Source organism: Falco punctatus (assembly GCF_963210335.1).
Source record: "Falco punctatus genome assembly, chromosome: 1".
NCBI lineage: Eukaryota > Metazoa > Chordata > Aves > Falconiformes > Falconidae > Falco > Falco punctatus.
Genome location: NC_137580.1, coordinates 94,119,944 through 94,146,615, shown reverse-complemented (window position 1 = coordinate 94,146,615; position 26,672 = coordinate 94,119,944). Strand labels below are relative to the sequence as shown.

Here is a 26,672-nt window from a genome sequence, read left to right as displayed (position 1 = left end):
TCAGCACCCAGCAGGCTAAGGACTTGCCTGTTTTACATACACGTTACGCTTTTGTGCAGCTTCTAAAGGGGGGCAGGAGAGCAGTAAAAGAAAATTAATAATACCATGATGTTTCATCTCAGCTCTGAATCTTTTATCTGGGAATGGCAATAGAAAAGACAGGATATTGACTTGCCTTGCGAAGAATTCTCTGAGCCATCAATCAAAGCTGGACCCTGATACTCCAAAATAGCACTTCCATGGGGCAATATATCAATTATTAATAAGGATAAAAAACTACACAGAGAGAGAATGGCTATTCTTTTCCCTTTACATTTATAATTAAAAGCTTAGAGCAGTTATTTATTCCAGGTGCAAAATTTAGAGATCCTCCTCTTCAGCGGATGGAATGACAGAGTAATAGAGAAATAACCTGACACTACCTTATTAGAAATGTGTCTGAGCCATCAAGGTATCTCCAGTACTCCAGGTCTGGGCTATGCGGTTTTGGAATTCCAATTCAGGTTCAGATGTGAAAGTTTAGGCTCTGGCTGAACAATAATGTGCACTCTTACAATGAGGAGTCAGGGCTCAGCTCTACCCCTAAATGCTCGTGTTTAGTTCACGATGTCTCTTGCAAGAAAACCGTGTTGTCCCTTAGGGACTCTGCCAACACAATCCAGCAATGCCATGTTTAGGCACAGCTACAAAACGCTGCCTGTCGTGTTTTACCCGCTGCTGGGTGGGCTCTTTGGGCCTCTCATTTTCCCCATGGTTTACCTGAAGGGATGAGAGAAGCTTAAAAGGACTCGAGGCATATAACTTATTACGTTTAGGAACTCAGCTTGTTCACACAAAAGTCATTGTAAATCTGATGCACCTCAGTGATGTATTAGGTATCTTCAAAGCTTTCTGAGAGTTTAATATATTAGTTCCAAAATACTTAGGAAAAAATGGGATTGGGACAACTGAACAGAGGCATGTCTTCAATCTGACATAAGCATTTAAAAAAAAATAAATAGAAAAGAGAAAATTTGGACTTGCAAATATTTACTTACGACTGAGGCACTCCTCCAATCCCAAAGCCCACCAGGCCCCTCAGCACCAAGATCCAGCTATACACTGGTGCAAAACCGCTGAGGATCCCATAATAGAGCGTCCATAACACGCTGATCTTTAGGCCCTGTATGTAACAGACAAGCACGAAGAAAAGAGTTTCTGCCCTAACAAAAATTAACAAAATGTGAAGTAGAGCTTCACATTCCTTTTATTTCATGGCAGTCACTTCTGGCCCTGCTTAACTCTGCTTCATACATGTTGACTACGACATTTGTGAACATCGTGCACTGAAACATACACACTGTAAAAATATTAGAATGTACTCTAGTAGGAGCTGAACACTTACTGTTTTTCTCCCGTACTGGTCTGAAATGTTTCCCCAGAGGGTGGAGCTGGACATCATTCCCACAAACACCACCTACGAAACACCAGAAAAAAACCTTCCCCTTAACAACAAGACAAGTGAACATTTCTGTGTGACAGCAAAAAGAACGGAACTTCACAGTGAAACTGGAAAATTTCAGCTCTAACAATAGTGCAAAGTGTCCAGGTGTTCCAGGTATAACTCTTCTGCAGTAGAGACTATTAAAGATAATTATTCGTATAGTGGGATTCTTCAAAAGTCACTAACTTCACTTCCATTGACTTGAAAGTCAATTTGCTGTTGCCCAGGAATGGGGACGAGCATCAGCAGATAGTTCAAGCCAAGGTCCCTCAGCTTCTTCCAGCAGTGGGCCCATTTTCAGTAGCTGCCTTGCTTTTGTCAAGGTCAGGAATCTAAATACAACATACATAAATCGAATCTCTACCAGGCTACCTGTCATCACCTCACCCTTATCCTACCTGCTAATTTGTGAACTACTGAATCAGACCAGTGCTGAATATTTTTGAGCTTTTGATAAATGGAAGAAAATTAATTATAAGAAATGACTGGAGAGCACAATCTGCTTCTAAATGGAAATCACTGTCTTGTTTCTGAGTTGTTGGGGTTTTTTTTTTGCTGAAGGGTTTTCATAACCCACAAAATAATCTTTCATCTGCTTCACAGCAAGGCCCCACTGAGAGTTTCACTAGCATTACTGAGGGGACAGGCAAGTGGAGACATGTGCAAGTGCCTGCGTTGAAGAGGGGAAGCAACTAGGTACTCCTCAAGTCAGCTTTGCAATTAAAAGATCCATCTGGTGACAAACCAGCCTGGCACTAGAACGTGCACTCTAGTATTGTACACATTGTGAGTCCAGCCCTGAAAGATGCTGAGTTCTCCAGTTCCAATGAACATATTCATGAATAAAAGCTGGCCCATGTTGCTCAAGATCTGCAGGACAGTTGTTGCAGGAGCCCTGGTGCTGATGCTGATGGTACCTCTCAGCCAGCTCCCCTCCAGCCTCCTATTGCCATTCTCAGCAGGCTGCCTCAGATTTGAACGGAGTTAAAATCAGCTCTTACAACTCTAGAAAAGTCTGAAAGAAGACTGAGGTGTCAAAGAAAAGAAATGCTACCCTTTTCAGAGGTGACACCAAAAAGCATAGTTTATTCTGTGGATAGAGAGAAATGAAAACCTGCCCAGCGAAGGTAACAGCAAAACCCAAGCGTGTTTCCCACAGCAGCACATTAAACCACAGGAATTTTGTCTTAGAAAGAAATGCGTACTCAAGCAATAAGCGGGGTAAGAGCAGCTCTGTTTGTCAAAGCTTTTGTCTCATGGTCACTGACCCCTTCTCCTTCTGATGTTGCTCACCAAGAATAAAACTGTGCTGAGCTGAAAGAAGGAACAAGACCCTCTTTCAGCTGGGCTGGCTGCATTCAGGTATGGGAAAGGATGTGCCCTTAACTGATTTAAATCTACTGAGCATTTTGACCAATTTAGACAACACCACAAACAGCATCAAAAGCTAAAGGAAAAAGAAATGTAGGAATTAAAGTGCATGACGTACAACAGTGGCATACCCTGAGAGATGAGTCCCAAAACTAGTTTTCTTAACCCTGAAGGCATTGCATGTTTCCAACATCAAAGCACCAGGCTTAGAGGTGGTATTGTAAGAGCTCTGCTTGCAAATATCACTGGATAATCTACCTCAAAAAGTGACTGCTTGCTCTCTCTCACGGCTTCCCGTCTGTTGATGTACAAGCGAGCTTAAATGCAGTGGGAAAGATTTTCAAGAAAGATAGCCAAGATTTACCAATCCTTTTTTTTTTTCAGTTAATCAAATGGTTTGAATTTTAGGATAAGCCCGAGTCAATGAATACATTTTCCTGGAAACTACATGAAACTGTGAACCTGAAACTTGCAAAATTTCCTCAGTTCTCACTGAGCTTCATTTCTTCAAGCTCTGGCTTTTAAAAAAGACTGCTATATTCTTCTGAGCCAAAGGCAATCTGCAAAGGCCACGGACAGATTTAACTCCGGGATATAAAGCATAACATCTGATTAACAAGTGAATGGAAAAACCTTACAGAATACAGGAGCTGTCAATTATTTTTCCTACCGATGTGAGCAATGCAACCTGCCAGCTTGGTAATCGCCACTCACAATGAAGCTGAGGAGCTAGGATACTTAAAATCATCATTTCCATAGCATCTGCCATCTAGAAGGATAAAAAAGAAACAAAAATAAGTAACAGCCTGAAAATTAGACGAACATAGCAGTCAATAATATGCCTTCTTGCAATTAACCTTGTTTCTGCTCTGTGCCATTCCCACTCTGTAGGTGAAACAAAACAGTCATGTTTGCAAGTTGCAGTGGATGTATACAGCGGAGAGAAAAAAAGCAACAGGTGCATTTTTAAACTAATTTCTCATTGTTGTAATGTTTAATAACACTGGCAAAGAGGATTCAAGAGCCAAACCAAAGTTATTGGTGGGTGTTTTCGAGAAGGCCTGTCTGGTCAGTCATCCAGGTCCGTTCACTTTCATGTTGCTTGTTACAGGGATGAGCTTTTAACTCCTTTACACACAAATTTTGTCAGAACTGTTTATTACCTCATAACTTACTCCCTTTCTCCCTTATACACTGCTTCTGCATTTGTATCAAATGTATTGACAGAGCGTCTGCAGACCAAATTCCACTACTGACTTAGTCTCTAAACCGTGGCAGATTGTAAGCTCGTATACAGACAACAGCTAGTAAATACAGGCTCCACATATCATTACCCTAACATATACCACAACAGATGCAACATAAGAGTGCTTCAGAAATAGAAGAAAAGTGAAAACAAAGCCTGTCTTTCTGTTCTTGACATGAAGGTTACAGCTAGAAGTACTGGGTTGCTGTTCACCTGAAACTAAGATTACAATAATACTAATACAGAAAACAGAGATTGTAGCTAATGGGATGAATGTGGTAAAATCACTGAACGAAAACTGAGATCTGCTTCTGTGGGAATAGCTTCACACCTTTTTCATTCGAAGTAGAGATTCAAAATGATTTTTCAAACCCTGATTTATAGGAACTTCAGAGACAGAGAAATCAATCGGTTATTCTTTACCCTTAGTCCAGCTGTCATTTTAGAATTTCAAGTAAAATTCTTTCTTTATTGCAGAACTATCTGTTTGGAGACTTTTTGTTTACAGAGAATGGCTACATTATTTGAAATCACTGAGATTCACTAACTGATGTTCATGCAATTGACCTTGATAAAAATTACTTGCCCATGCTAATCCAGTAATAACAGAGAGCTTCCACTGGAACTTTCCAAATCCAATGGCTTCCACCGCATCTTCCACCATGAAAGTATCTAGAAAGAAAGATAGTGCAGAAGTGTATTCTTTTCCTAGTAAGAGCCACCCCTTGAGACAGCATTTTCTTTCTGTGAAAGCCATTCTTTAACAGGTAATCTACTGAGATCTAATATATATAACAGAGATCTACGTAGCTTTTATACAGTTCTTGCTCAGGAAAATCTCTATCTTCTTCAGGAATTGTGCTAAAGCCAAAATAATTTGAAATATTCCTAGAATATTTTATTCACATAGAAGTGAATCAGTGTAGCACCAATGACTCCAGCACACGTTCAGCCTGTCACCCCTGGGAGTGAATCCACCAGCCACTGAATTGGAGCTTCCTCTGGTGAGAAGTCTATGAGCTGTTCAACAGCACACTGCAATACTACGCAAGTGATGGAAACTACAGAAGAATATTTTATTGCATGGAGAGTCAAGCTGTAATTATTTGAACCAAGAATTTGTCCATGACATATCTTAAAACATCCTCTTGTTAAAAATGCTGATGGATCTTGTTTCCCACACATTGTCATGACCTCATTATTTTGTTCCATCTGAAGAAGCTCAGATATCTCAAACTCTTTCGCTCAGCGCAAAATAGAATATATCAGAAAAACACATGGTGATATTCAATTTGTTTGAATCAATTTAATCTCAAAGTTTCAAAAGTTTCAGCAGATTAAAAAGTATATTCGCCACAGAAAGGCTTTACCCAGCTGCAAGTTGGACATCCTCACGAAGCAAAAGACAAAAAGCAAATCAAACAAAATCTACCTGACAAAATGAAACAGAGATGTCATAAGACCTCAGTTTGTGACTTTAACCCAGGCATTTGGTGTGATGGCACTGAAGCTCAGCATATTGGGCTGTTCCATCACTTGCACTTTTTTGGGCAATGTGCCAGCTGGAATTCTACATATATCTGCAGGCTTGCACTGATGCACTGAGTCTTTTGAGAAACTCCCTGAGCTCACTCCATGCTATTCCAGCTTCCTATTGCATCAATATGTTAATAAATAAGTCCCTGGGAAAATAGTCATCCTATAAAATTGTAGCATGCCTTGTGCTAAGAGAAAAACAACCCTTCTCATATCTTCTAAATTGGTGTTGCCTTCAGGGCAGCCAGCACTTCTCTGCTAGGCAGAAAGCAGAGGCTGGGAGGTACATTCACTTTGTCCCTCTTGTCCTCTAGGCAAGAAGGAGATGGGAACACTGCAGAGGCTTCATGCTCAGCCTTGAAGGTGAGCCACGTGTAACTGCTCCAGCAAACTCAGCCCTGCTTTAGGAGCACTGATCAGTTCTAAAGGAAACTAAGTCAAACCTACTGTATGAAATAGGCGGTGACAACTGGATACACCAGTCCTTAAAAGGGTCTGTTACTGGTGATATAAAAACAAATACATAAAGCGTCCCTCAGAGAACAAGGTAAGTAAATCATGACTTTCAGGTGTAACATAATTTGCCTGTGTGATTGTTTCCTTCTTTTATCCGGGGATCTTTCATTTCCCTAAACCCAATGTATTCAGCCTGGTTGCAACGGGACTGAAATGAGGAGGCCACACCTTTCTCCCTACAGGAAAACAAGAAGCCTACTCACCATCAGTTGGGTTGGCAAATTCTTTTGGCACTGCAGCTCCATCCTCTAGCTCAATAGGCTCTAGCTCTGTCCGAACACCCTCAATCTGAATTTCATGTTCTCCTGAAATGACATCCTCATCTGACCTTGAACTTTCCCCAGTGCGGCGAAACTTGACCACCCTAAGAATGCAAAAACAAGGATTAATACATTGGTGGGTCTCTTCCAGGTCGAAGACGTGTTTGGTTTAGTCTTGAAGCCCTCTTTGGTCAAAGAGCAGCCAGGTTTCTCCCCACCCTCCTGTCTCCATTCCACATTCACAGAGAATGCTGTGACTTTTATTTATATCTGTTCTTAGGTCTGGATATCCTGGGGGTTGCTACTGGCCTGGGAAAAAACCACAGAGTACATGGTTATGCGATATAGTCACCACTTTTCTACAAATAGGATGTTACGGTGCTAACTATAAAGTTATAAAAACATACAGGTTATAAAAATACAATGAAATGATACATATTTAATGATACCCATGTTTTGTGTGCCTAGGCTTTTACTGCAAATTAGACAAAGTTGTGTAATTGAATTTCAGTTGCTTTACCCTTGTAGGAAGAGACCAAATTAAATTTTCCACATTGTTTTCCTAAGAGTGATTTGTTTCTTAGAAGCGGAACTCCTGAAATTTGTCAGATTTTTAAACATTACATAGTGTGGCACGACTTGTAAGATAATTCAGTACATTGACTTTTTTTCCATCATGACGACTCTGTGACTCTAAGTATGATTGCTTTAATCTCCTATCTTAAACTAAAGCATTTAATATTATGTAATTAATTTAATACCTGTATTTTAAGAAACTAGTTGATTTCCAATACTTGGTTCATCTGTGCATTTTTTGAACCTCTTAGGTAATGAGGCGGGGCAGAATAAGAACATGAATCAAAGGATACTTCTTTTTTCGTTAAGTCCAAGTCAAGACTGAAGAGTTTACCTGCTTGCCAATTACAGCCCTGGCATACAAGATGGTGATTGTCATGTGAGTGTCACCCTCACAGCTGCCTGTATTTTATATCATTTCTGGCACCAGCTGAGAGAAAATCACCTGTTCTCTGCAGCAAGGCCACGGAGACAGTAAGATGTGAAAACATAACTTAGCTAAATCAACACAACTTTCACGTTTTGGATCGAGTGATTTTGTGCAGCGCTTCACGTATATAAAGGAGGTCCATTTTCCATCAATTAAGTTTCCTGTGACCAAACAAAGATTTTGGAACAGATCTACCATATTAATGTAACAGATTCCTCGAGCTTCCTTCACTTTACCTTCAACATAAGTGTAACTTTTTCACCTTGGCAACTGACAATTCCTTGGACTTCAGTGAAATAGTTTTTTGGAAATAGATTCATCTTGCTACTACCTCTTCTGACTTCCAGTAACTGAACACTTCAATTCTACAACAAAGATTAGCAGACAGCCTCTTGAACTTCAGTTTATCCTTTGGTTTAAGGGTCAGCAAAACTAAACTCTCAGCATCCTTGCCAACTGCAGCTGCAGCAAGCTGACATGCATGTATGACATTTCTAAAGGTGATCTGAAAGACTTTTCGCATCTAGCAAGACCTCAACTCTGATTTTCTCTTACAAGTGCTGATGACACAATCAATACCTAATACAAGAGCAAAGATGGGCAATCTACAAAGCTCCTGTGAAATGATTGTGGTCCAATGGTGGACAAAAGGATAGAGGAATGAAGGTCTCAGTCACCCATGGGTTGTTTTACAAAGAGAGAAGTTAGGGCCCCAACCAGCCATTCAGTCCAGCTTAGGACTTCGCTGTGGTAGAAATGCAAAGCAGAGGGCTACTAAACATTAATTATTTCCTTTTCCCTCTCAGTCCTGGCATACATACTATCTCCCTGACCACATCCCATCTGGGGAATTGCACATATTCACTAATGATATTCTGGCAGTGACCCGGAGAGAGAGAGAAGCACTGTGACCGTTTTGTGGGGTTATCACTCATCTTTAGGACAGCCTGCTTTGCAGACTGTTGAAATGTTTTGGGATGATTTTTTTCAGCTAAACAGGGCATTCCATGATCTGTACAGAGCAAACAGTCCTTGTACTACTTTAGTAATGCTCTCATCTGCAGCAGGAAGCTGAAAGCTTTTCTATGGCCTTTATGCCTTGGCAGACAAACAGCAGTCACAAATTTTCTTGTCCAAGATAATATTTGAAGATCTTAAACATAAGAACACTAAACAAATCCCCAGGCCTCTTGGAAATGCACAAGAAAAATGCATGGACTGCAGTGAAACTAGGGTTTATCTCATTCTGATTTAGGGTATGCAGAGGATCCTTCATTCTAACAATGAAACTTGCCTGAATTCAGGTTTCTATTAAGTTCCATTGAGAAATTCAGTTTTAAATTCTCTTAATCTGATTGTTTTTTTTAACTTCAGTGCAAGTACCTCAGTTTGAATTTTCTTTTGCTGACCCTACAGGATAACCACAAGTAATTATTACTTGTTTTTTTAATTGTCACTATAATAATTAAAATTATCACTAAAGAGATAATCCTCATATGACCTACAAAATACATACTCTCAGCAAACAATTAATTTTTTACGCCCATGAAATAACATTTTTATTACCAAGGGCAACAACTAATATCAAAGTACCATTCATATCTTCTTTGCAAAAGTTTTACAAGCACCTGGTTTAACTATACAGGAAGTAAACTTTTATATTTGTACCTTTTTAAAGGAAGACTATAACTGTAACTTCAGCAGTCTCAAAGCCAGGTGCAAAGTTCATTGAAGTATATGGACACCTTTTCCCCAGATTTCAGGTCTAAAGGGATTATGACTGAAAAATATTCATACAACCTATGCTAGGAACTCTTCAGTGCCCTAGTAAGCCAAAGGCAAAATAAACATGGCAATAAAATCCTTCCTGACCTTGAAGTACCTCATCACAAATCCCCTGTACTACTGTTTCTTTGTAATATTTGTTGAAGTAGACTTTCAGACCTGATCATTTTGGAGATAATGGTTCCAGATGCTATATAAAAGCAGTGACTGATCTGAAAATTGTAAATACTTAAATGGCAAACTGAGCTACCTGGCCACAGTCCTCATCACAGGAAATTAAAAAAAAAAAAAAAGTGTTTATCACTTAGGAACCTATGAAACAAATTGACACAAATAAAGAAAAAAAGCACACAGTGATATTTACTGTTCCATTCTTGCAAAATTCTTCACAGCTGAGACATCTGAGAGCTGCATTCGTTTGCAAGATCTCACACCACCAAATACATCTAATTACACAGACACTGAAAGGTACTTTAGAACATTTTTCTGTGTTTTGGGTTTATTTTTTTTAAAAAATAAAATAGGAAAAATGGCGTAATGAAATCACGTCTTATTCTTTTTACTGACAAGCTGAATGCATCCAAACTAAGTATTTGAAAATAGCTGGAGCTCGTAGCCATTCTCCCAACTTATTAGAAATGTTATGGGACAGTTTGCTCTGTCATTGACATGAGCTCATTAATATTTAAGATCAACTTTAAGCATTTATTCCCTGCCTTGCAGAGCCAATGATTTATAAATAGGAATATGCTTCAAAGCACCTGATAATGGAGCATTAGAAGAAATGCACTTGTTTTTAAAGGAAACATTTTACATTCATGAAAAGGAAAGGAAATACCGGTGTTAAAAGGCAGCAATGCTTTTATCACCTTTTTTGCACAGATCCAGCAACCACATCCCAACAGCAAAGAGTTCCTCACAAATAACAGCATTTTCCTTGTGCAGCAACGTCTGCTTCTCCAAAACATACAGTTAGCAAATATCGATGATACTCACCGCAAACACACCTTTGCGAAAAAAGGTTCTGATCTGCACTCGGTTCGCGGCATGAAGGAGGAAGCTGAGGAAGATGCCTTCCCTAGCACAACGTTATTTACAGATGCAATCCACCTTGCAATAGTAATGTTTCCTCTCAAAAAATCTTTCCGCACTCGCACGGTTTTATTCCACCCCTCCTTATTTCTACCACCACCAAGTTCATGCAAAAAATAACAACTGAGTGAATTTATATAACAAATGGGTCCCTGCATGCCCCCAGGATGCTGAGCCCAGGCAGCTATACAAGGAAAATGGCCTGCTTCCCGGGGCCCAAGACACTTCCTAGAAACAATTCCCTTAAAAATCACCAGGATTCACAATATCCCTGCAGCCCGTGGAGGAGAAATCCTGCGCATCCCCGCTCCCCTATCGGTGCTACTCACGGCAGCTGTCTCAGCTGGAATAAATCATCCTCCATTGCCAGGCTGCGTCTGCAGGAGCTGCTCTCATCGCTCTCGCATGGCGGGGATGGCTGGGGCTGCGGGGAGGCAGGGGCGGGCGGCTGGACAGCCCGCACCGAGCGGCACGGGAACGGCTGGGCTCGGCACGGCACGGCACGGCAGGGCGGGCAGAAGCGGCGGGGCGGCCGCGGTCCGGCGGCCAGGGCTCCCTCCCCTCGCTGTCGCTGCTCTAGGGGGGCTGCCTGCCAGCCTGGCCAGGGCTGGTGCTCAGCTCCCCTGTCACCGCCGGTCCTCGTCCCCTCGGGATCCCAGCCTGGCGACCGGTCCCTCGGCAGGGTGCAGCCCCAGGGAGGATTTCAAGCAAGTGGGCAGGATGGAGAAGTCCACAAGGAAAACCGAACCATGCTGGTTTGGATGCATCCGCTCCCCGGAGGACAGCAAAGGGTCTTCTGGGGAGCATGACACTGGCCCAGAGGGCGACGGGACTTGGCAGTGCTGGGCTTGATGATCTTAAAGGTCTTTTCCAGCCTGAATGATTCTATGATTTCAATGTTGTCAGCACTTCACAGAAAATTACATTGTTAAAGCGAACACTTCAGGAGCCCACAGACAGTTCCTGTATGCGATCTCAAGCGACCTGGTAGGGATTCCAAGCGCGTGCTCCTCAGATGCAGAATGAGATTAGTTTGTAAAAATCTCAGTTACGCACCTGAAAAGCACCTGAAAAGATACGATGTCACCCTGGCACATTCATTCCTGCAGGCCTTCTCCTTCTGTTGGAAGACAGTTTATTTGTGCGTGTAAATGCCTGCATTTATGTAAAATCCTTCGTGGAGAGAGGTCTGCAGGAGAAAACGGGGAAATATATGCTAGGAGGATGACTAGGAGACATTTGGCGTGATTAAAATTTAAAATAAATTTCACAAATTGGAGAAAGGGCCTGAAATCAACAGGACAACACCAAAGACAGGTGAAAGCACTACAGTGAGGAAGAAGAGTAAAGTTGTACAAATTCAGGTCAGGGAATGAACAACAGATGTTGCAAGAGGCTTGGGCTTAGCTATGACATACCAAACATGCTTCAGTTTGTGAATGGGACTTGTTCAGCCACCACACAGATTCAGTTTGTGACACTAAATATCGAAAACCTTTACAGGTTTTAGTATTTATAAGAAAGAACTTGCAGCTGGCCTAGCTAGGGTTTCAGTTTCCTTAAAAATAGCAAGGATAATTGCTTAATGAAGTATTTGTGTCTAGGAGTGGAATCCAGATGCCTACACATAGACATCAGCTCCATTTTAGTCTATCTCTGGTGGCCTCCAGCTGTGGATCGCATGGGACCATGAGGATATCCTAGGCACCTTAGGGCTCTCTCACATGGATCGAGATGCCTGTGCTTAGGCAACTGAGTAATACCCTAAAAGCATGATAAGAACCAATTTTAACTGTATTAAATGCATGCATGTTCTGTAATGTATTCTCATAAACATTAACAACAAGGCTTTTTCAGAGAATAGGTTTTGCAAATGTGTTTGCTCTCTTCCCCTGCTCTGTTCTTTCTCACCTCTCTTGCCATTTTCTGCCTATCCATCGCAGACACACAGATTTCCATAAACAACATGACTCTTCAGTTGTGCACCCTTTTACTTGTCTTTGAATTGGGTGGTGACTTGTTTGGGCTGAAGAATGGCATTGTTCCAGGTATTTGTTACCATAAAGGATCCAGGCAGTTTATTTGGAATGAAAGGCACTCTGGCCCACAGCACCTGAAAAATGAAAGGTCTCAGTAGATAGAACTGGTCTACCAGCACCTTCCTGATGGCCAAGATTTACGTTTCCTTTTCAGAAAATGTGGGTTAAAGATACCATAGTTCAATGCTTCATATGATCCAAGAAGTCTGGTCTGTTTGACTGGGTAAAATCCTGTAGAAAAAGTCAGTACAGTGGGAGGAGCTACAGAACCGAGACTTCCAGAGGATAGCAGTCACTGCGGGCCTTTATCAGAGCAGTCTCAGCAGAGCAGCCTGATGGAGTTCCAGAATGGGATTTATCCACAAAACATGAGTTCACAGAGACTCTAGGTTGCTTCTCCACAAAACTTGCTGGAAAACGGCATTTTTCAAGCAGAGTTTTAGCTTGTATGTTCATTGCGTAAGCAATTACTTTCTTTTTAGAGTACAGCAGCTATGTTACTTTTTGACTAAGTAAGATCCAATTTTCCAGCAAGTTAAGGGTGTGAGATTTGGTCCTCTAAGCACACTCTTTTGTCTCCCGTCTCCTGTATTTAAGTGTGTGACAGCTATGAGAATGGTATGTTGCTGTCAGGACGACATTATTTCTTCACATCCTCCTTCTGTCTGTCACTCCCGTTTCTCTCAGCCTCTTGCCATCTAGTCCTTTACTCTCTCGGCTGCTCGCTTGCAAACAGCCTTCTGGCACAGTACAGGTGGAGCACCGCCAGGCAAACGGGGACTTGGGCAGAAAGAACCCGGGATGCAGCAGTAAATTTGCTAATAAAGGGTGTTGGGATTAATCTGGGGAGGTGTAAAGAGGGAGACTGTTACCTGCCAGGCCCACAGACACGATCAGCAGCTGCCATCTCCAGGTGCTCTCAAAAGCTGCACGTGTCAGTCATTCTGCCTGCAAGGGCTCCCCGGCGCCTCCTGAAACGCCTCAGCGACCCCAAAGCGCATCAGTTAAACCCAAAAGCTAAGGGCGCTCGGCGGGGGGCAGAGGGAGTCCTCCCCCAGGGGCAGGGGCGGGCAGGGGCAGGCCGGGGCAGCCGCGGCGGGGAGGGCTGCCCTTTTTTGCGGGGGGTGGTGTGGATGGTTTCACGGGGTCGTTTTGGTTGGAAAAGGCCTTTAAGACCCCCGAGCCCGCCTGCCGGCCCGCACTGCCAGGCCCACCCCCGGCCGCCCTGTCTTTTAAACGCTCGGTGAGCCCAGCGCTCCTCCGGGCCAGCCCCTGGGAATGGGGGCAAACCCGCCCCCCAACCTGACCCCCCCTGTGGGATCTACGTGTCCCCCCCTCCCCAGTTCCGAGCCCCCCCGGCGCAGGCCCCGCCGCTGCCCGTCGCTAGGGGCGGCCCCGCGCCACTTCCGGCGCCCGCCGGGCCGCCCGCCCGTGGGAGCCCCGGTTCCGGCGGGGCGCGGGTTCCGGCGCGGCCCCGGTTCCGGCGGGGCCATGCTGCCCGGCCGCGCCGCGGAGCCGGACGGGGCGGTGCGGCGCTTGCTGCGGGCCGGCGCGGCTGCCAGGTCAGCGGGGCGGGGGGCACGGGGGCGGGGGGCGGCCAGCGGCCGAGGCCTGGCCCTTCCCCTTCCCCAGCCCGGGCACCGGGAGCGATACCGGGGGGGGGGGGGACACAGGGACGGACACACACGTTACCGCCGGCCGCCCCCGCCCCACCCCCGTGCCCCTGACCCGCCTCCCCGCAACCTGAGGTAGCGACTCCCCGCGGGGAGGGGAGCGGTTGGTTTGGTGGGTTTTTTTCTGGTTTTTTCTTTTCTTTTTTTTTCCCGTTTCAGGTACAAAGTGATGAAGAACTGGGGCGTGCTCGGGGGGTTGGCGGCCGCGGTGGCGGCGGGGATGTACGTGCTGTGGGGTCCCATCACCGAGAGGAAGCGGCGCAGGAGAGGTAGGGGGGCCCCAGCCCGGCAAAACACCCCTTAAAGTTAATTTTTCTGGGCCTTTCCTGCCTCTCCTGCATGTCAGAAAACCGCCTGTTAATTATTTTTCATGATTAGCTTCTGTACGCTATTTTCCTCTTACTGAAGATAAAATTTTGGTCACTGTCCTGCTTAGAAATCTAACAAAGTTTTAGAAAAATGTGTCTTGAACAAAGGATTTTTGTGACTTGCATAATGTGTTAATTGTATCCATCGATGTTTTTCTAAAATTGTGACAAAAACAGACATATTTTTGTAGGTTGGCATAACTTCATTGCTGAACTGCTGCAGGTAATGCGCTTTATTTTGCACTTTGGAATGCAGAAATAAACATGTTCTTATTTCGTACGAGAGGAGTGAAGGGCTCTTGCCAAGCAGAGCCATACAGAAATCCTGCTGCTTAATCCTGGGCAACCCAGGAGGCTTCACCCAAGCGAGCCGAGGCATGCAGCTGTGCTGCAGTGACCGCAGGGGCTCCGGTAAACTTGCACAATAAGGGGCTCCAACGCTTAATATCATCACTAAGAGTTTTGCAGTTTGATACATTAACTTGCAGATAATCCGGAACCGAAGTGTTGACAGAAATCCATCCCTGTCAGGAAAAAAAAAAGATTATTTTCCAATGAAAATGTAAAAAGATTTTACAGCGGTGTAAGTCTTGAAGGCCACCGTGTATATAAACACTTTATAGTATGCTGTTGTACGTACCAGGGTCTTCTAGTTTTCATTGGGTGCAAGTACCAAATAAACTGAAATAATTCAATCTTAATACCTAACACAATGCTTGCTACTGAAAAATAGTAAGGTTTTCCTAGACTTCATGGTGTAAACTCTTACTCTTCTATTTCTAGGGCTCGTACCTGGCCTTCTTAACTTAGGAAACACCTGTTTCATGAACTCTTTGCTGCAAGGCTTATCTTCCTGTCCATCTTTCATCAAGTGGCTGGAGGAATTTACAGCACAATACAAGACAGACCAGAACCAGGCCACTGAGCATCAATACTTATCGGTCACTTTGCTGCGTCTCCTAAGAGGTACTTCAATGTTTTTGTGTTGCGCTAAACTAAGAAGAAAATATTTAGTATAAATGTTATCGTTTCTAGCCTCCTTTCCTGAAGCAAGGAAGCTCATGTGGTCTTGTATTAAAAAAATTCCCTCTACTAACTTTGAACTCATTGGCCAAGTTCAACCAACTTTCACAGAGGGGTAGAGATCCAAAAGGTAGTAAGTTACTGTACCGAGCCTGAGCAACGCAGGGCCCAGCTGCATGTGTTCCCAGAGTCATTTGTTTCTTGGCCAACAGCTGAAAGGTTTCAGGTTTTGTTTGACTCGCCTGGTGAGCAAGAAGCCGCCCCCCGGCATTACACACATTGCTCCAAAGAAGCTGTTTGCCAGCAGGTTGAACAGATCTGGCAACAGAGGTGCTGAAAATGTGGTTACAGAAGCCATTGCCACAGGCTTTAATGTATTTGCTCATCACAGAGTATTAATGGTTAAAACAGTATGAATACAGACTCAGTATAATTGAAGAAAAAGGAAAATATTATAATTAAATGGGCAGTCAGAATTCTGTATAAAAGAAGAATGCATTATAAAATAAAGTGTTTTTTCCCAAGCTTACTATTTTACCAAAAATATGGACTATTAAAAGAGATTATCTTCTGTGCTCTTGGATAAAAATGTTAAAGCCTCTAAGCCTGACTTGGTAACTGGTTTCAGATTTGCCTCTGTGCTAAATTCATGTATCTGTTACATCCTATTTAGGCACTCAAAATGTTTAAGCAATCTGTTGGCTCTCACAGGGCTTTGTTTTAAAGGGAATCCACTGGAAGTTCTCCTGTCTCAGGATGTTGTTCATTTTAAAATTGTGCCCCTTAAGCATGTACATTTAGCTGGTGTAAGGATGATGGGGCATTAATACTGGGGTTTCTGTGACATGCAAAGTACCAACTTTTACCCAATGCACCAGTAAAAAGTCATCTTTCCAGACAGTGTTTATATTATTTATTCTCTTTGTATCAGTTGAGAAACCTTTCACTTTATGTATGAGATGAGGAGAATATATGCAGTCAGCCTGAGTCACACAAGAACCATAATTAATACATACTAGCTTGATGGTATCTTAATCAAGAATAACTCCACTGTAAACGATTACATGATGCTTAAGTAACATCCAGTCTAAAATAAACAGATTTGTGTTCTAACTGTTCATTGTCTCTCTTTCTCTTTCTGACATTTTAAAATGCAATGTCTTTAGCTTTATCCTGTCAAGAGGTAACAGAAGATGATGTCCTGGATGCAAGCTGCCTGCTAGAAGTTTTAAGAATGTACAGGTGGCAGATCTCATCATTTGAAGAGCAGGTGATTACAGAATTCAAGTTAGACTGCCTGATATATACGTAGTGCTTAGATATGGAATAACAGAAAAGTGAAGCTGTGGTACTAATAGCCCTGAGGGTCAAAACTGAATCTTCGCTGTAGCAAAAAGTTTGCTTTAAAATGTGAAGGAAAAGAACCATGTGACTGATGAATGGTGTTTTCAGTTTGCTTAGATATTTGTCATGGAAACCCTGGCTGCTTCAAAACCTCATACTTAATTACCTTCAGATTTGGTACAGTGGAGCCAGTAGTATTAAACCAGCACAGATACATCCCAAACTTTGCTGTAGATAATGGGTCTGTGCTAATGTGCCGCTCTACTTGGAGGGGTGGACTCCGCTAACATTTCCAAATTCAGTTACATGTAACACACAAGATTTCTAATTCTTGTTTTTAGTATTTTCAGCCCCTAAGTGTGGCTGGTCAATGAACTCTGTTATCTCACTCGGAAGATACGACTCTATCTTTTATATTTCAGGGCCAAAGCAAACAGCGTAGATTTCAATTAGGCTTTTACTGAAATCAATATTCTTTTCTTCTCCAAGTATTTTAGTTTCTTGTGAGTTTATATGGCCCAGAATATTTTCAATAATGTGTGCTGTTGCAAAGTTCAGCTTCGTAGAGAAAGCTTTTTGGGAAAACTGCAGCAGATGCACAAATGATTACTATTAATACATAAGATGAGCTCTAAGCAATAATGTTTCGTTTCATTTCCTATTACAACGACATAGTCATATGTGTACCGGTGTATATTTGGACGTTACTTGCTTTTGCTTCCTCTAAGTCTTATGCCTCTATTTGATAGGATGCTCATGAACTATTTCATGTCCTTACTTCTTCATTAGAAGACGAACGGGATCGTCAGCCACGTGTGACACACTTGTTTGATGTGCATTCTCTGGAGGTAACTTCTTTACCGATGTTACTTCATTATCAGAGGTCTCCATAGCCTGCCTAGATTCCTAAGTGTGTCAAGTATAAAGTGTTTAAAACCTGGAGATGTTTTCATTATGTTTACGAAGCTGTTCTTTAGTACTCTGATATAAATTAATAGGTCAGGCAGTCTAAAGGTTAAAAAATGTTTTTCATGAGTGAATGTATTTGACTTTACAGTGATCCCACCTTCATGAGGGCTTTTGCATTAGTCCATCTAAGCAGTTACTCTTATCTGTGAGAGGTGACACATGAAAGAGGTTTGAAAACTGCAAAATAGACATTAATAGAATAGTCCACATGGAGATGAAATTTATCTTATCCTCCAGTTTAGTGCCACACTTAATGTAGATGGAAAGTTTCTCATCTTTTTTTGTCTAAAATATATACAAAAGGTTTGTAAAATCTCTTAGGCTTTTACTTTAGTAGTCTGAGGCAGAGAATTCTAGAGATTAATGATTCATTTCATTAGAAGTGTTCTTTTTGTCAATTATAAATCTGTTGCATACCAGGTTTTTTGGCCTTCCTCAAATATAAAGAGACGCTAAAACTCCCACAGTTGTTCTAATATCGGAAAAGCATAGTAGAGATGAAATAAGAACATATTTAATACTTCATGGTTTCTAAGGTAGAGTTAATGAAACCTTTTATCTTCCTCTGTAGCAGCCAGAAATAACCCAAAAGCAAATAAGCTGCAGAACAAGAGGTATGCTTTTTTCCATTCTGAAATATGGATATTCATAGTGTAGTCACTTTGTTTATTAATTGATCTTTGTCTGTATTGGACTGAAGTGCATCTCTTCAGCTGTAAAAAAAAACCCATTGATTATTTGTTACTGGGACAGAACGTGTCTTAGAGCAGCTACTTTTGTTACTGTGGGCCAAAAATGTGGAATTATAGTGATGTAACACAGACGTATTGAAAATAAAAGTTGAAACTTTTGTGTTTCAGGGTCTCTTCCCCCTGTGTCAAGTCACTGGAAATCTCAGCATCCTTTTCACGGAAGGCTGACCAGCAACATGGTTTGCAAACACTGTGAACACCAGGTAACACATAGACAAGAAAAAGAATGTCTGACACTCAGAGCACACTCTGAAAATATCATCCCTTTTTTTTGACATGGTTTAAGCTCCAAAGGTCTGCAGGACTGACTGACAGCTTAGACTGTTACTTTTTCAGGTACTTTTTATGGCGTTTGTGACGAACAAGAATGTATCGCTAAATACACTGATGAAAATTAAGCATGATCCACTTTGTGGGGATAACAGCTGTCTAACCAGACAGAATAATAGCTGTCTTACTGTATTTAGTATTCAGTACCACAGCTATCATATACTGAAAATCCACTCATGTGGGTAGCTTTTTAGGACTAGCTATTCATTCAGCACGCAGTACTGAGATTGCACATGCGCAGCCAAAGTAAGTTGTGGTCTAGTTATCTGGAGTAAGGAGATGAAGATAACCTGGATAAAGAAAAAAATACAGAAAGTCAATCTCATTTGTAGATCAAACCATAAGAGTATGTTTAGTACTTTTATTTTCCCAAACCTTGCAGACAAATGTAAGTGGGCAGGGGCAGCTTCAGCAGAAAGAGGCTAAGTAGCACTTTGTACCTAGGGTTGGGGAGAGCAGGTGGTTTTGACCTTATTCCACCAGATAATTGTAGACAGCAGAGAGCATATGTTCATCTTGTGTGAGGCTGGGGGGCGTGTTTGGGACTGTTACAAATTTTAGCTCGCTGGAGACATGAAATATTCTCTTGCAGAGTCCTGTGAGGTATGATACCTTTGACAGTCTCTCCCTGAGCATCCCAGCAGCTGTGTGGGTATGTATGACGCATGATCCAGCCAGTCTGCGTGTTGCCTTATCATCGTGGCTTTCTCTTCATTAGCCCCTTTTGAAGATGCTACAGTCTAAGTGTAAATGAGTAGCTATAGCTCATTTTTTTTTTTTTGCCTTTTTATAAATGGTCCTGCAGTGCTAATACGGTACCTTATCACTGATATGTTGGTGCAAATTACCAATTAGTAAAACAAGCATGACTTTGCTGACACTCATAGAACTTCCTGTTTCTCCTGGTGTAGTATTTGGTCCTTTCTGTGTAATTTGAACAGACCACATCATATCCTGAGGGCTGTTTCTGGCAGTCTGGGAAGGTGACCTCCAGGAGCTCTTGTCTCTGTGGTGACAGTACACAAGTTACCCAATACAGGCTTTTGGATCAAGTTATTTCAACTGGGAATTGTCTCAATTTCTTTTTGGCGCTCTGAAAAACTTCAAATGACAAAATACTGTCAATTTGGGGGGCAAAACGTGCAGGACATTTTTCAACTAAATGGTTTGTCACTTAATGTCTGCTAGTGATTTGCCTTTCCAGACAGCTAGCAAGACTTGCACTCAGGGAAACTCTGTCTCCTAACCACAGAATATGCTCCTGAACATTTAGGATTGGGATTTGGACACATCTTCTACTCTTTTGTGTTTTATTTTGTACCATCATTGAAGATTATGCCCTTCATACTTGGCAGTATGTAGTACAGTCTGCAAAGAAGAATAGGAAGGAGTGCCTACATTCAATTAAATGCGGTATTTCGCCTATGTAGAGGGTCAGAGTGCATAAAATGACTCATGAAGTGCTGGAACTTCAGAGAAAAATAGTAACAAGGTCAGGAATCTGTAGTTTAAAACTCCACTAAAGGAATGACACAGGGAGTCAGCTATTATTCTTATCTACAGGCTGTAATGTTTTCTGTGTTTAATCCAGGCTAAAGAAGAATCCCCATAGTTAATTACATTATCAGTGTTCTATACTCAAAGCCATTTAGTCAGTTTTCTCAAAAAATAAGTCTGCAATTCTGTAGTTTCTATGGCAGAAACTATGAAAAATCCTTTCACAAAATTAAGTGGTGTACACCCTAAAATTAGTGTAAATAATTTTGGTTTTTCGTACTAAGGGTCGTCCTATGACGCTGGACCACTGCCTCCATCATTTCATCTCCTCTGAATCTGTAAAGGATGTTGTGTGTGACAACTGCACTAAAGTATGTAATTTTAATGTATATAACCTTCTAGGTCAGTTTTAAGCTTGCTGACAGAATTCTACTGTCTACAGACAGTTTTCTGCTCCTTTCATTGTGACTGCAGGAAAGCCTCTAGCCTGCCTGGGATTTCTTACATTTTAAATGGGAGTTCTTAAGAGAATATTTTGAACCTTTATTTATCACTACTATTACAAAACTTAAATACATTTTATTCTGTAATTACCGGGTATTATTTAGATAACATCTGGGATATTTTTTTTTGTTCTGGTATTTTAAACAGCATTTAAGTTACCTGTAGTTTGATGATGGCACAGAGCCAAAGTAGCTTGTTTGAAAACCAACAGAAATGGTATGTGACTACACATAAACCTGGAGACTGGGCTTGTTCTGTAAATGCTTGTTTCTGCATGATTTTGCTTTAGCATTCTGATTCATTAGGATAGGGCAACAATTTTTAGGAAAGTTCCTAGAAAACTGTAGGTGTAATTAATGTACTGAGCATAGTTCTAGATAAGACAGTTGCTTTTGTCTGCAGTGTGCAGAGCTGCGCTATTTTGTCTAATATGATACACCAGGTAACCAAATGGCTTTATTTTTTTCCCTCTGATTTCAGATTCAGGCAGAAGGGACTCTGAATGGACAGAGCATAGAAAACCAGAGAACAACATTTGTTAAGCAATTAAAGTTAGGAAAGGTGAGGCAAGCTGCCCCTCCAAATCTATTTTTAAATCCTATTATACAGTAATTTCTTTCTTTGATCTCTTTGCTTGATGTCCACTTCTTGCTATTAAACTACTTCAGTGTTTTACTTTAAAGAGTAAGCTTGTTTGTCAAATATTTGTAGGCCTTGAGGCCTCAAATTCAGCAAAACATCAAACTATAGCTTAAAGAACGAGTATTCTACTGATACTCAGCAAAACACTTAAACCTGAGTTTGGCTCAGTGGCAGTTCATAGGTCTGGCATATACAGTGTTTGTAGCATCTTTAGCAACCGCACATTTCAAAGAAATTTAAAATGTTCTAAATACAGCTAGTTTAAACAAGTGGATATGGTGTTAAACGTCAGGTGTGATTTATATGAGAAGCTCTTTATTATTTTTTGCTCTGTAATCATATAATGCAGAGCACAACAGGGCACTGGTCAGTAATTAAGAGCCTCAGGTGCCATTAATAATAATACTATGTACTTATTGATAGAGGTTAACCCTGGCATGACTTTGAATACCAGGTGTTTATAACTACTTGACCTTTTTTCCCCGGGCACTCTCACTGTGCAAAGCCATTACTTACCAAGTATTAGCAAATATCTTACAACAACACAGTCCAACAAATTCCAATCTCCATTTCTACCTCTCAGATCAACAAGCTAGATGAGGTTGACAGGTGAGCTTTTTAGGAACACACATGTATTTTTATTGACTTTTCTTCCATTTGGAGAAAACATTAGCTATCTACCCTACTGCCCCATGAGTGAACAGTAGTGGTGTTATCAGAAATCTCGAGAGAGTTGTTAGTGTCATGTCTTAGGGATACTATTGCCAGTAAACTTACACGCAGCTATAGTAGCACGTAAGTAGACTTACCAGTGCCATTAGTATGCTTTCAACTTGAACAGCTGTTTCTTCTCGTTGAAAATGTATTTTGATTTTCCTTTTCTATGGAATATTCCCGAAGCTCCCTCAGTGTTTGTGTATCCACCTGCAAAGACTGAGCTGGTCAAACCAAGGCACTCCTCTGAAACGTCACGAACATGTACAGTTCAATGAATTCCTGATCATGGACATCTACAAATACCGCATTCCTGTTCATAAATCAAGACAGAATGAGCTGAATCAGAAAAGCTCTGAAGAGACAGCGCCAGGAACAAAGGATGGGATAGCAGTAAAACCTTCAGGTATTTATTTTGAAAATAAAATCTATCTGATATTACAACATTTCAGTAATAAAACATTCTAATCTGCAAAATGAACGCAAAAGGAGTTTTGATTTGAATCTGTGCAAAGAGGACTGGTAGAAATCCCTTTCCCAGCAAGCATTAAGATACCCCGTTCCAAGTTCATAGTTCAGTTTTGATAATTTGATCCTACTAAATATTACAAAATACCCAAAACAGACTTACAAACAAACAAAAAAAAATCCCAGACAGCATAGAATACTCATGTTTTATGTCCAAAGGATGAAGGGATGAACTCTGTAAGTCCTAGTGATTATCTTGTTAGTGATCTCTTAAGGCTTCCGGACAAGCATAGAAAGAGTGCTGGGAATGGTGACTTCTTAAAAAACAATTAGAAAATCTAGCTGTAGTAGGTCTGTCATTTAGGCAGCTGAATATACTGTTTAGTTGGGATTTTGTGAACATGATCATTTTCATATTTGTGTCATGTAAAAGCAATTTCCGCTGGCTTTGGCTATTATGCTCTGCATCTCTTAAAGGACTGTGATACGTAATGAATTAAAATAAGGAAAAGACCTTCCTATTCTGTGATGAAAGGTACTACAGGAACAGAAGCACTGTTATTAACAATACTAATAGTCACATTTAAGTTAAAATACTGAATGTCTACTTTCTCTTACAGATGCAGAACAGCCACCTAGTACTAAACCGCTCTTTATGAATGGTGCCTCCTCCTCCTCATTTTTAATGTCCTTGGGAACTTTTCCACTTGCTGCATTCCCTGAATGCAGGTAAGATAGAAATTTGTACCCCATCTTAATTTCCATCCCTTCAGATTATGTCTTCCTTTATTCTGTCTGCATTATGAGGCTGCACAGTCACAGAATTTAACATCCATCCTAGCTCCTGTGCAGAATTTTTTCGCTTTTTTTGTTGGATGATTTTTAGTGGTTATCTTCGGCTCCATTTCTCTCCTAGAAAAGGGAGTAGAGCATCTTACAAGCAAAAATCAAAATCTCCTTTCCCTGGTTCATGGTGCAGTAAATAATCCTTCTGAATAGCCATAATCTTATTCTTGATGTTTTGCTCTACTCCTTCATTTGATTTTTTTTCCTCTTATTTTGAAGTGAAAACTATTGCAAGAAATCCATAGATCTCTGACAGATTGTTTTTCAAACGTTACATTTAACAAGTTTGATATAAGTTGCAGCTGCCACAATTCTACTTCATAAATCAGCCTTGATGCTTCTCCTGATAATCTCTTTTCTTGGCCTTTGAGAACATACACTTATTTTTGTGCTGGTGACCAACATATAGTTAGTTCTGTACCACTTCTACCTGCCACTGCGTATTTTCCCAGCGGGGAAGACAATTCCCACAGTCATTGTGTGAAATACGAAGCCTGGAAGCGGTTTGTGCCAGATGTTTGTTACGAAGACAGTTGTAGAGCAAGTCCTTAAAAGTGCATCTGTTGTTACCTGTGGGTTACCTGCTGCAATTTCACCTCTATCCAGTTAAAAGCACATTATTTTAGAATAGCTTTTCGTTCCAGTAACAGTGCTTTAAGAACTACATACCGACACATTGGTAGGTTTGATGGAAAACGCTATTGCAAAACTAAAGGTGGTTAAGCTGTACAAAATGTAGTAGCTCTCTGCAGCATAAACTTTTAAAATAAATGGTTTGGTTTTCTCAATAATAGATTAAGGCAGCACTGCAGCAAAGACCTGGTATACAGTAAAGTAATTGTGAGGCAGTGACTGTCTTATGGAGCCATCTATTTGCTCGAAAAAGAAATTGCAACTGAAGACAAAGCAACTGGGGCTGCTTCTGGTATGTGTGCAATCCATGAGGGCTGCTGACCCTTTCCTTTTTCTCCTTTGTCCTTCAGTTCCCCTGTGTACCTTTACCGTCTGATGGCAGTTGTAGTTCATCACGGAGACATGCACTCTGGACACTTTGTGACTTATCGCCGGTCTCCACCTTCTCCTAAGAACCCACTCTCTGTCAGCAGTCAGTGGCTGTGGATTTCAGATGACACCGTTCGCAAAGCTAGTTTGCAGGAAGTCCTTTCTTCTAGCGCTTACTTGCTTTTTTATGAGCGTGTTCACTCGAGGGTACAGCACCAAAGCGTGGAGTTGAGGGCTGAAGAGTGATTCAGAGAGAAGGACAAAAACTGACAAAATTCCTTTAATGAGATCTACGCTGCACCTCCTGTCTGTTATGCAAATAACCCACCATGAGCCCTTTAACCTTCCCCTCTATGGCAATGGCTGGCTCCTGCTGGGAGTGGTGTTTCGTACCAAAATTACGCTACCCAAAGTTGGCCTGCTAACATCGTGCAGTCCAAAGTCTATCTGTATTAGAGGAGCATTTATTCTGTTAGGTGATAGTTTTGTCAACATCACAGCTCTGAAACAGACTTCCCAAGGCTGTATTCCATATTCTGACACCTATGTGAATTTTCAAAGAGAGATGCTTAATCCTATACCTTTCACTGCAGATGTTTCTGAACAGGAGAGCCCCAGAAGCAGTTGATGGGAAGCTACTGTTATCAAAGGCAATGAATTTAAGAAACAAAGTGCCTTGAGCTTATTTGAATACCTACATTACCATTGTCTGGGTCCACTGCATGTTTGTTGCATTCTGGTAAATGTCTCAAGATAATGGGATGAACTACAAAATGGAATCAGATTTCTCTTGGTATCCCAGCTAATAAATGAAGTAAGGCATCTCTGCATAACATGCACGATCCTAAAAAAGACTTCCCTATTCACATAATTTTCCTAATATTTTAGTTCCTTATACATCATAGAAGTATTTCTTCTGATTCAAAGTGCAGTTTCTTTTTTCCAGGAGAAAAGGTGTTTTGTTTTTTTTTTTTTTTTTAATCTATGAAGAGCTGAGGCCCTGATTTATTGCTCTGTATCTTTGGAATATAACTGAAATCAAAAGACATTTGCTAGCAATCAGTATTATAATTTCCTTAGTCACTATGAAACTGTTGAATATGGTCGCTTGTAGTATCGACTACAACTTTTAATGCTGTGATTTCAAGGCTACTGTAATTGGTGTTCTCGACTTGCCCATCCTGTTTTAATGCTGAAAACTGCCATTTCTCACCAACCATTCAGATACATGCTGTCTGGCTTGCAGTTGAGCTTTAGAGCTTGTACCGGTGGTGATCGTGAGCTGAGATGTAGCAACCCCAAGCATCCTCATTAAGTGAAGAGTATATGTGATCGGGACTGGTGGGCACCTGCCTTGCAAAGCAGTACAGCAGTCTGGAAAGGCTGGTGTCACTGCATTAGATACTGATTGCCACATAAATAGAAGTAAGGTGTACTTTGCTGCTCTAGATTGTTTGTGTAAAAAAATAATAAATTCCAAACAAAGTGCTGGGGGGAGAAGCAGCAAAAATCATTCTTTTGACTGCTTTTAAATTACCAGGAATAAAGTATGTAGGCTATTTTTAGCTCTTTTATATCCTTGTAAGCTTGGAGGAGTAGAGTGTAATTCATCAGACAAGCTTTTTCTGTGTAAAACAGCAACCAAGTTTTCAAATGATAACAGCCGTATTAATAGGGGTTTTTAGGGCAACTTTGTACCTCATGTATTTATATTGCTGCCCAAAGCTCATAGGTGTTCAGAGTTCCTTAATGGGAGGCTCAAAACCAGCCAAAATAGGAGTGGTGATGGATATATATGCAGAATTACACAACTCCTCAGTCCAGAGTACGGATCACAGTTCCTGCTCCAAGTAATATTCGTAGTATGTAAAATAGTCTTTATAAATCCACTAACATACTAGCTCCTGAGAAGTCTCCCCCTCTCTGCTAGGCTAGCAGTAGCATGGTTTTAACCTTTCTATTTTAAGTTATGGAAAAACAAGAAAAACAAACAAAAACCCCTAGAAAGATTCAAAATGCAAAAGATGCCCTGGCCGTTGAACTAAGACCTAATGGCCTTGCCGAAGATGAAAGCCCTCCATTCTGGGCAGCACAGGTGTGCAGCAGGAGCTCTGTAAAGCACTGCTGGGTGTCATCTAAGAAAAAAACAACCCAACATCGTGCAAAGTATCTCATTGCAGCAAATCTACCATTTGTACCTCAGAAC

General features: G+C 41.4%; 2 protein-coding genes across 12 annotated transcripts in view; one reads left to right on the top strand and one right to left on the bottom strand.

Annotated features, from left to right (window-relative positions):
* The window catches only part of SVOP (SV2 related protein), a 30,342-nt gene extending 16,730 nt beyond the window's left edge, over positions 1-13,612 (bottom strand). For 5 of the 9 annotated variants that reach the window (XM_080373570.1, XM_080373571.1, XM_080373572.1 and 2 more), the window contains exons 1-7: positions 13,207-13,612; positions 10,200-11,484; positions 6,356-6,516; positions 4,687-4,772; positions 3,525-3,623; positions 1,385-1,456; positions 1,038-1,162 (exon numbers count right to left, since the gene is read on the bottom strand). In XM_080373570.1, coding sequence (XP_080229696.1) covers positions 1,038-1,162; positions 1,385-1,456; positions 3,525-3,623; positions 4,687-4,772; positions 6,356-6,516; positions 10,200-10,453 — 797 coding nt within the window. In that variant the 5' untranslated portion in view covers positions 10,454-11,484; positions 13,207-13,612. Of the gene's footprint in view, positions 1-1,037; positions 1,163-1,384; positions 1,457-3,524; positions 3,624-4,686; positions 4,773-6,355; positions 6,517-10,199; positions 11,485-13,206 lie in introns of those variants that run through there. The other 4 variants (XM_080373574.1, XM_080373576.1, XM_080373575.1 and 1 more) reach the window with 4 other exon arrangements.
* Positions 13,613-13,739: 127 nt separating this feature from the next.
* USP30 (ubiquitin specific peptidase 30) lies at positions 13,740-26,463 on the top strand. Of its 3 annotated transcripts, none has more exons than XM_080373723.1 (13): positions 13,740-13,896; positions 14,167-14,276; positions 15,159-15,341; positions 16,565-16,668; positions 17,492-17,590; positions 18,283-18,325; positions 18,572-18,666; positions 19,386-19,445; positions 20,575-20,661; positions 21,275-21,355; positions 22,337-22,556; positions 23,239-23,347; positions 24,448-26,463. In XM_080373723.1, the coding sequence occupies exons 1-13, from the start codon at positions 13,826-13,828 to the stop codon at positions 24,710-24,712; spliced, it is 1,527 nt and encodes a 508-aa protein (XP_080229849.1). In that variant the 5' UTR covers positions 13,740-13,825; the 3' UTR covers positions 24,713-26,463. The 3 variants fall into 3 exon arrangements, with proteins under 3 accessions (XP_080229849.1, XP_080229850.1, XP_080229851.1); XM_080373725.1 differs by lacking the exon at positions 13,740-13,896 and adding an exon at positions 13,957-14,082; XM_080373724.1 differs by lacking the exon at positions 21,275-21,355.
* Positions 26,464-26,672: the final 209 nt, after the last annotated feature.

Coding starts and splice junctions, on each gene's coding strand:
- USP30 (XM_080373723.1), top strand. CDS start 13,826: ATGCTGCCCGGCCGCGCCGCGGAGCCGGACGGGGCGGTGCGGCGCTTG. Junction 15,342..16,564: donor TTTGCTGCGTCTCCTAAGAG/GTACTTCAATGT, acceptor CAATGTCTTTAG/CTTTATCCTGTCAAGAGGTA. Junction 19,446..20,574: donor GCATCCCAGCAGCTGTGTGG/GTATGTATGACG, acceptor TTTCGTACTAAG/GGTCGTCCTATGACGCTGGA.